Source organism: Apis laboriosa, unplaced genomic scaffold (genome assembly GCF_014066325.1).
Source record: "Apis laboriosa isolate Shangri-la unplaced genomic scaffold, ASM1406632v1 scaffold41_cov147, whole genome shotgun sequence".
Lineage (NCBI taxonomy): Eukaryota > Metazoa > Arthropoda > Insecta > Hymenoptera > Apidae > Apis > Apis laboriosa.
The window spans coordinates 1312-12022 of record NW_025223220.1 but is presented as its reverse complement, the minus strand read 5'-3'; the positions used below and the strand labels follow the sequence as shown (position 1 = coordinate 12022).

At 33.2% G+C, this 10711-nt stretch overlaps 1 protein-coding gene across 3 annotated transcripts in view; it reads left to right on the top strand.

Annotated features, from left to right (window-relative positions):
• LOC122716001 overlaps positions 1–9439 on the top strand; it is a 41092-nt gene extending 31653 nt beyond the window's left edge. For all 3 annotated transcript variants that reach the window (XM_043938668.1, XM_043938667.1, XM_043938666.1), the window contains exons 5-9: positions 540–657; positions 1878–2025; positions 2102–2258; positions 4647–6082; positions 6776–9439. In XM_043938668.1, coding sequence (XP_043794603.1) covers positions 540–657; positions 1878–2025; positions 2102–2258; positions 4647–5870 — 1647 coding nt within the window. In that variant the 3' untranslated portion in view covers positions 5871–6082; positions 6776–9439. The remainder of the gene's footprint in view (positions 1–539; positions 658–1877; positions 2026–2101; positions 2259–4646; positions 6083–6775) is intronic.
• The last annotated feature ends 1272 nt before the right edge of the window (positions 9440–10711 follow it).

The following is a 10711-nucleotide window of genomic DNA, read 5'->3' as shown; positions in this document are numbered from 1 at the left end:
TCTCTCTCTCTCTCTCTCTCTCTCTCTCTCTCTCTCTCTCTCTCTCTCTCTCTCTCTTTCGTATCGAGAAAAATCTCGTCTAACGAGTTGGTCCAGTTAATCAAGAGTGTTCTATCGACGGACACGCTGGCCGTTAACTCGGTGCCAGGATGAAAGTCGGAAAAGAAAGAGGAGCCGGATAGGCGAGAAACCGCAACGCGTTCTCCCATTGTTGCGAACCCGGCCTAGATCGATCTCTTAGACAGATCGCACAACAGATCGAACACATGCTCCAGTGTCGACGGATAACACATTTAACACCTTTTTCTGTTTTGGTAAGAATTTAATTTTTTTTTTTTCCTCTCTCTCTCTCTCTCTCTCTATGTCTTTCTTTCTTTTTTCCCCCGGTTATCGAAGAAATATTGGCCCTTTCTTCGATATCGATATCGATATCGATCTCACGAGCCAATACGATCCTTCGAACTTTGGAACTTTTATGAAGGCTTTACTCGAAAGGAATGGCAAGGCGGGTTAAAGAAACGTAGGATTGGTTTTTTCAGGGCGGTGGAGGCTTGGTTCAGCATTTGAAGAAGAGCTACAGCCTGAGCGACCTGACCGGCGAGAAAGAGGACGAGAATAGAAACACGCCGCACATGCACGACGAGACGGACATGGAAGGTTATTGGCCGATTATATAGTTCCTATTCGCTTCTTTTTCTTCCTCCTCCCCTCCCTTCTTCTCTTTTTTCTTTGCAAAAAAGAAACGTCGCTTATTATTTTCTATTTTTTTTTTCTTTGCGATAATAAATAAGGAAAAATTACAAGTCTGATTGATTAATTGCCTATTGGTGAGATGTGATTGAAATATGCGTGTGGTTTAAGGATTACTCATCTCGAGTAACTTTTTTTCTTCACACGTTTTGATTTTGTTCCCAGAAAATATTTGGCGTTCGAATCTTCTCGATCATGTGATGCGATTATTATTTATTAATTATTTTCATAAATATTTAAGAGTGACTGGTAATTAATATGTATAAGCTTATCCTTTAAAATTAATAACGAGAAAAGTAATTCGATTAATTTTGATCGTTTAAGAATCGTTCTACGTTACATTCTCTTTTATCCCGTTTAAATTTTTAAGAACAAAGGTTAATTCCCGAAATTACTTATGAATTATCGATGGAAGATTTTGTTGAAAAATTAAAAAGTTTTTTTGAGAAAATTGAACTCGTAAATCGATTCAATTCACGAATTAATTTCACTTGTACTTAACAAATTTTTGAGGACAAAGTCCAAACGAGAAAAATATTTCTTCTTTTTCCATGTAAAATCATTCGCTCGCATCTCAATTTCAGAGACACCCTATATAAAAAACACATATACTACTCAATACCACAGTATCGAAAATTTATATCGACTCGTAAAATATGGAAAAATTTGTTCAAAACGATACATTATGAATTATCGATAGAAGATTTTGTTGAAAAATTAAAAAGTTTTTTTGAGAAAATTGAACTCGTAAATCGATTCAATTCACGAATTAATTTCACTTGTACTTAACAAATTTTTGAAGACAAACGAAAAGAAAAATGATATTTCTTCTTTTTCCATGTAAAATCATTCGCTCGCATCTCAATTTCAGAGACACCCTATATAAAAAACACATATACTACTCAATACCACAGTATCGAAAATTTATATCGACTCGTAAAAAAGATATGGAAAAATTCGTTCGAAACGATACGATCTTTTATGATATATTTCACAAAGATTCTACTTCAAGGAAAATCAATAATAAAAAGAAAAAAAAAAAGTATCACATTTTTCTCATAACGCAAATGATACGAACGAATAAATTAATTTCGCAATTTTATTCCCGATGGTGAAACCTCGTGCAGTGGAACCTCGTCGAAGAGAGCACGTAGGGAGAAGAGGGTACAGTCCTCGTCGGACGCAGTCGAGCAGTAATCGCGTGGAGATGTACTTTTCCGAGGTGGACGTGGACGTTAGACAACCGCGGTCCAGGGAGCCGACAACCAGCTTAACGTGAGTAGAGTGACCTTTTGTTGTGCGTGGAATGAATCGGTCGTGCGATTGTAAATGGCTGCCGTTGCCGTTTCAGCAACATAAGGTCCTCGGACGACATATCAAGCGGATACAGCAGCGGGGAAGCGCTACAATCCAGCCGCACGTCCCAAGGCGACTCGTTGGTTCGAACATCGAGCGTCGGCGCAAGAACACGGGCAAAACCTCGCTCCGCGACCAAGAAGACCCCAGAGGTATTGAATCCAACCGGTGGAATCACTGTTACGTTCGTAGATCAAGGTTTAATTCTCGTGTTCCAAACGATCGTGCTCGAAACGACGATGATGAGCATCGAGATCTTTCCATGCTGTTAGCAAAAAGCAATTGGCAGCTTTTTTAAAAATTGGATGGCAATAAAGATTCGCTTTCGACGATTTTCCTTTTTATCTGAGCTTTTTGAAGATTCGTTTGTACATCGTGGTAAAATTTTCGAAATCATACTCGATTAAGTTGAAATTTTATAAAAGATCCTATTAAAGAGGGATGCCAATAGAGATTTTGGAGACATTGAATAAAAATTTACTTTCGACGATTTTCTTTTTGATCGGAGCTTTAAAATTTAATTTGGGAAGAATATATTTTATGGATTCGTTTGTAATATTATCGTTGTAAAATTTTCGAAATCACTCGATACTCGATTAAGTTGAAATTTTATAAGAAATGCTATTAAGAAGGGATGCCAATAGAGATTTTTTTGGATACATTCAGTGGCAATAAAGATTCATTTTTGACGATTTTCTTTTTTATCCGAGCCTTGAAGATTCGTTTGTATATCGTGGTAAAATTTTCGAAATTATCTTGATACTCGATTAAATTGAAATTTTATAAAAAATGTTATTATAAAGGGATGCCAATAGAGATTTTTTTGGAAACATTCAGTGGCAATAAAGATTCACTTTCGACGATTTTCTTTTTTATCCGAGCCTTGAAATTTGAAAAGAAAATATTTTATGGATTCGTTTATACATCGTGGTAAGATTTTCGAAATTTTATAAAAAATGCTATTAAAAAGGGATGCCAATAGAGATTTTTTTGGAAACATTCAATAAAAATTCACTTTCGATGATTTTCTCTTTTATCCTTGAAATTTGGGAAGAATATATTTTATATATAAAATATAAGAATATATTTTATGGATTTTGTATATCGTGGTAAAATTCTCGAAATCATACTCGATTAAGTTGAAATTTTATAAAAGATCCTAATTTAATAAATCCTTAAAAAGGGATGCCAATAGAAATTTTGGAGACATTAAATAAAGATTCACTTTCGACGATTTTTTTTTTGATCAGAGCTTTGAAATTTGGAAAGAATATATTTTATAGATTCGTTTGTAAATCGTGATAAGATTTTCGAAATTTTATAAAAAATGCTATTAAAAAGGAATGCCAATAGAGATTTTTTTGGAAACATTCAGTGGCAATAAAGTGGCATTCATTTTCGACGATTTTCTTTTTTATCCGAGCCTTGAAATTTAAAAAGAAAATATTTTATGGATATTTTATATATCATGGTAAGATTTTCGAAATTTTATAAAAAATGCTATTAAAAAGGGATGCCAATAGAAATTTTGAAGACATTAAATAAAGATTCACTTTCGAGGATTTTCTTTTTGATCAGAGCCTTGAAATTTGGAAAGAATATATTTTATGGATTCGTTTGTAAATCGTGATAAGATTTTCGAAATTTTATAAAAAATGCTATTATAAAAGGATGCCAATAGAAATTTTGGAGACATTGAATAAAAATTTACTTTCGACGTTTTTCTTTTTGATTGGAGCTTTAAAATTTAATTTGGGAAGAATATATTTTATGGATTCGTTTGTATATCATGGTTTAAATAAAATTTTCGAAATTATACTCGATTAAATTGAAATTTTAGAAAAAATTCTATTAAAAAGGGATGCCTATTAAATAGAATTTTGGAGACATTCAATAAAGATTCACTTTTGATGATTTTCTTCTTTATCCGAGTTTTAAAATTTGAGAAGAATATGGATTATAATTTGGGAAGAATATATTTTATGGATTCGTTTGTATATCGTGATAAGATTTTCGAAATTTTATAAAAAATGCTATTAAAAAGGAATGCCAATAGAAATTTTGGAGACATTAAATAAAGATTCACTTTCGAGGATTTTCTTTTTGATCGGAGCCTTGAAATTTAGAAAGAATATATTTTATGGATTCGTTTGTAAATCGTGATAAGATTTTCGAAATTTTATAAAAAATGCTATTAAAAAGGGATGCCAATAGAAATTTTGGAGACATTAAATAAAGATTCACTTTTGAGGATTTTCTTTTTGATCGAAGCCTTGAAATTTAGAAAGAATATATTTTATGGATTCGTTTGTAAATCGTGATAATATTTTCGAAATTTTATAAAAAATGCTATTAAAAAGGGATGGCAATAGAGATTTCGCGTAGAAATTTGTGCCGAGAATTTTAACCTTGATCGATCGAAAGATTCGCCTAAATTTCCTACACGCTTATTATTCGAATTTATTATTCGAAATTATTTCATTTGTTTATCTTCCTCCGTCCAGGTATTAGTTGATAATAAATTTTTGTGATATTTGAAGGACTCGGGAGAGGATTCCGACAGCATCGATCCTCCCTTCTCCAAAAATATCTCATTTCCGCCACCTCTAAATCTCGTCACTCCCGAACAAGCACTCGAGATCTTGCTTCTGCTCTCGCAAAACCGTAATGTCGCTGATTATATCGATTTCGATCGTGGCCCCGTTGTCCCAGGTAACGACGATTTACTTAAACACACCAGTCAATCAGGCCCGGAACCAGTGACAAAACAATCACTAGAAACCGTCGATAACCCATTGGATTCCGTACATATAGCCGCACAGCTTCCAACAATTCCAGCCGTCGAGGCGAGAACCGTTCCCGAACGTTCTCTAAGAGAAGCGAACACCGACTCGTCGCGTATCCGTCGCGATGAACCTTCCAAAAGATCAACCAACGAAGAGGAGAACGACGACGCGATCCATCCCCCAATAACGGATCAACTCTGTCAAAACAAGTTCGATGAGCTCAAACAACTCTTGAGCGACGCCCGCAAAGCTGTCAACAATATAGTTCACACCCAAGAAAAGTTGCGTCTGAGCGGCGCGTCCATCGAGACGTTGGCTGATAAAATCGAAGAAACGAGCGGGGAACACGAAGTCGCCGAGGAAACAAAGATGGCCGCCGAGGACGCGGCAATGGAGAACGAGGCCTCCTTGGACGTTTGGACGACACCGAGCGTGTCGCGCAGCAATTCGGCCAGTCTCGGCCGAGCTGGAAGGTACAACAAGAGGCCTGCGCCCAATGTGCCTCTCGCGAGGAGCGAGGAGGGAGAGGATGGCGGAGGCGCGTTGAGAGCCACGTTGGTAATCAAAACGTTGAGGGGCAAAGACGCGTTTACCGGCGACGGCTCGGATGCGAGGTCGAAGGGGAAGAGGTCGAAGAGGCAGAGGACCAGGGAGGGTTTCACCAAATTGCTCGCCATCCCGAGGAACGTGTTTCAGAACGCTTTTCACAGGGCTAAATCGAGCAGCGCCGAGCCGCGGGAAATGATAATCGAACTTGCGCCGAAATCGGAGGGCGTTCGATGTACGAACGAGAGCGAGAACGACACGTCCAACAGTTCTGACGGCTCATACGTACTCGCGCCAACCGATGATAAATGGTGTAAAATGGAGAGCGTCGAAACGGATGAAGAGGGGATAGAAGAGAGCGTCGAGTCGGGAATAATAAGGGAGGAGGAGACGTCGAAAATTGGGAAGAGATTGGAGTCGGATATTTTTTAAAAAGCGTAGAATAAAATTTCCATTTTATTATTGCGTATAATATAATATATTATAAGATTTATAAGAGTTATTTACACGGGTCTTTTTGACTGGTTCTCGTTGACGAGTTAAACCTAACCTAATCCTTCCTCATCCCCCCCACCACCTGCTAGATACTTTAAACGTACTGGAAATCTGGAGAGAAGAAACGGATTAATTCGTTCGTTCATATCGTATGAAAATGTTTCTAGAGTGTTTTGTGTTAATTAGATCACTAATTTAGCGAGTGTTATTATCTTAAAACCTGCATGACGTATATTTAATTATTAACAGCTATATCGCCATTATTAAATTATTAATTGTCGCTTCGAAGAAGAAAGTATACTCTGGAAACTTTCGTGGAAATTGTTTCTCTTTCGTCCTGAACGATTTGTATATTTTTTTAAAAAAATTTAAAATTAAAGTCAACGCAGTCTTGAAAGTAAATATTCTAAATAACAGATACGTTACAAAGAAATTTTCATATATTTCGAAATGAAAAGTGCAAAAAGTAACATCAAATTATTTCATTATAGATCTAATAATTTATTTACAGCTAAATCAAACCATTTCAATTCTTCTTCTAATGTTTCAAAAGAACTAAGACATATTATTACTTTTTCTTGTGAATTCATTGTGAAAATTTTAATTTCTCTTAATTGATCAAAACGATCTCAACGAAAGACAAAAAATTTCCCCCACAAAATATAGAAAACTTCAAATACCGCATCGAAATTGACTTTGTTCCTCCTATAATATATTTTCTCTACAGCCAGTGTGATGTGATAAATCATTTCGAGCAGTTTTTAAATTTGCATTTTAATTGAAAGAATTAAAAGAATTTTCTACCACGATTCTACCATAACGCTCGTATCTCTATATTTCAGATAACAAGCTTCGCTACTCTCCCTCGCAGCAAGAAGACAAGTAAGAAGAAAGTGGCATGAAATTTGGAAACTGTTGCTGATCGCATCAAGGAATAAGATCAACCGTTTTCTTTCCGTTCATACCATTTATTTGAACGCATTGGCTATGCAGCGTTAAGAAACGATCAGCAGCAGCAAAAGAAGAAGAAGAAGAAGAAAATGAAAAAAAACCATCTGAACCAATCGAAAGCACGAAAATGCATAAAAGAATCGCGACATTGTGCCCCCAGCGCATTGATGTTACAATATCGTTTGTACATACACAATATAGTTTCTCATAATTTCAATTTCAATTTTGAAAACGAGATATAATATACGGAGCACCTAGTTAAGTAGACATACAGAGAAACACGTATTTTATCGATCGATCGATAAAAATTCCATTAACGCAACAATAATTAACAATAGTAGATTAAAAAAAAAGAGAGAAACAATTTGTTTTTGTGACGGATGTGTAACACCGTTGCTCACGGTCATCTCAAAGATTCTCAGATACTCGTATTATTCTTTTTTCTTTTTTTATTGCGTATCCCAAGACTCATGCGTAACGTTGTTTATATGAGTAGTATTATTAATAGTAGTTCAATCAAGTTTTATATATATATATATATATTATATGTTTTCAAAGAGGAAAATCTGGTGCTTTTTGCACTCCATCTTTGCTTATGATCATGCATAAAATAGATTTATTAACGAATTAATCGCAATATAATCGAGATTCGAAATCGCCTGGAATCCCATTTCTAAGCTTTTCTAAACCATAGTTCTGATATTTTGTAAAACGAATCGATCGTAGTGAGAGAAATATAAAAAAAAAAAAAAAAAAGGAAAAAAAAAAAAGAGGATAAAAGTTCCGACGTACACGCGCGAAGAATGAAGCGTGTGACAATTCCATATATTATAACACGAGAAAGGATTAAATGAATTCTAGTCATCAAGCAAAACGTACTCAGGCAACTCTCGAATAGTGCCATTTAAAAAACATTCAATAATTTGTCTGTATATGATACTATATATAAATATAGTAAATGGTGTGCGGTGAATAACTTTGCTAAAAATAAAATGTATAAAATGAATCATCGTACTTTTTCACAAAAAAAAAAAAAAAGAAAAAAAAGAAAAAGAGAGAGAGAGAGATAGAAAGAAAGAAAGAAAAAAATTAGAATTCAAAAAAAACGCTGCATATGTTTATAAACTCTAATAATAACTGTAGATAATTTATAAGATCCTGTTAACGACCAGCGACTGTAATTCTATAATTATGAAAACATTACTTAAGACGTAAGACATGTACTATTCGCTTTTGTGTACGTTCGTTCAAACAGAGTTTTCAACTGTTAACTCCATACACTTCCTTTATAATCTAATCTATTGCTTAGAAAAAGATCTCGAGGAATAGTAATAATAATAAAGATATGGAATTGAATCGGAGAATTTTAATTTCAAATTATACGCATTGTACATTTTTATGTATAGTGAACCATCATTTCTCCTTTGAAATGAGATAAGAAAGAAATTTTTTCCTTCTTTTTCCCGTTAACGACGAATATTCTGACGATTTATTAATTGAAAACATCATTGAAAAATTAATTTTTCCAAAACGAAAGAAGATTAACACTAAGAAATGCGAAATTTACTTTTTACTTGTGAATTTACTTAATCGAAATGTATTTTACCCTTGCCTTGTAATCGTATCTATTTATGACTCTTCTGCGCGCACGGTACCGAACAGAAAATTGACGCACAAATGTAATGCGACTGTTTCAAGCGAAAATTGCACGTAAATTGCAGACGTTATCGAATTCATGGATACGTAATTTATCTATGCTGTTCCTTAACGGTTCCCTTGTGCGAACGTCGAGCAATGAGTTGTGTCAAGGAATGCGAATCAAAAAAACGCAGGGCGTAATATTATGGATTAAATTCATTGTACAAATGTAATTGTTGATTTGATTTGGCGTAAAGATTCTTTACGATGGAAGTCTCGAAACAAAATGCGGCTAATGCGATAAATTTTCTTCGTTCTTTTCCTTTTCTCTGTTTTAAATTTCAAAAATCAGAGAGAAAAAACTTAAAAAGCTTTTAATTAAATTTGAAAATTTTTTAAATATTAAAAAATGCATCTTTCTTGACGTCGTCGATATTTGCATTCGCTGCATTTTCTTCTTTTTCTTTTCGAGTAAATTTCGAAATTTATCGAGCAAGTTAATCGTAATTTACGATGTAATTCTTAGCTATATTCGATATTTTGGCTGCGATTATTATGCGTTTGCAAGAGTAGACGAGAACACGCTCAATCTTAGGAATTTTTGCTCGTACTTGATGGAAGAGAATTAGTCGCGAATTGTTACATTAATCTCCATGTTGTTCGAGCTTTCTTCTGTATAATTAATTGATAAGCCTTTTTGGTGCATCGATCATCGTGCATCGCGACATTATATGGTGCTGCAAACTTTTTATGTTATTTTGTAATTATGCATCTTGGCATCGCGAGGAAAAAAATGTGATTTGAATATATTGAAAAAGGATATACTTCGGAAATATTGCGAAGGATGATGGATAGATTGGTTAACAGTATTTTGGTTTAAGTATGTCTGTAGTCAATAAAGTGAGATTAAAACATTATATGTGAATTTGTTTACGAATTAATTGTTTGAAATTTTATAAAATGTAAGTATTCAGAAATTATGTAATGTTAAATACGAAATGTTTTGCCTGTTGCAGATTCGATATCTGTATATAATTTACAATAAATTGAAGTACTTACATTTTCTATGAACAATAATAGTTTTACCAAACCTATCTCATATTATATATTTATTTTTGAAAATAATTTGATATTACGTAGTAATAATTATTTTATTTGGTTAGTTTGGTTCAATTTAAAATGTTCGTATAAGAATCATTCAAAATTAAATTACAATAATCATATTATTGTATTATTTTAATTCAATTAATTAAGTTTAATTAAAACACTTATATATAAGAATCGTTATATCATAATCATATATATGTATATATACTATGTTTTGTAAAATCATCCTACAATAAAAATACAGTTTGAAATCGAGAACGTGATATCTACACTTTTTACATTAAAGATTAAATTTAAAACATATTCCAATAAATATACTGGAAAACAAAATGGAAATATGTTCATTGTTAATCTCGTATTTCGCCTTGATTATTATGTACATATTATGATTACGTACTCAGCCATGTAACAATAATCGGTACAATCAAGAGACTAGAAATATTTATATACAAAAAATATGTCTAGTATTAATTCTCGTTAATATATATTTATATATATAATCGCATATTTTAAAAACAGTAATACAATAACTGAATGGTTAATAAAGCAATTCAGTGAAAATCAACCTAAATATCTAATCGATAAAATTCCTCATAAAATTCCCTATAAAATTGTGAAATTAGCGCCATCTTTAGAGTAATACAATGAAACACAGAGACGAGAGCGCCAAAGGTATCTCTCGAAACAAAAGATAATATAGAACAAGAATTAACTTTGGCACCATCTTTCGAAAACCAAAGACATTTCATTAAAAAAAAAGGTACGATGGTAAATAAGAAAATATTAAGAATTAAGAACCAGCGTCATCTCTTAAATATCTTTAAAACAATTTAAATGTATTTAACTCTCAAGAGATGGCGCAGATGTGTCTTTTCTTATTTATTACAAGATTCGGAAAATGTCTAATCTTTTAATCATCTTTGTGCCACACGTGATGTTATTAGCTTAGTAGAAAACTATTATTGCATGTAAAACATAAAATCTAATTTATTATTTGTTAAATTTAAAACTAACTGTATTTGAAAATTAAAATTAAATTATTCCTCACTAATTAATTTTACAATTTCGATAAAACAAAGTTT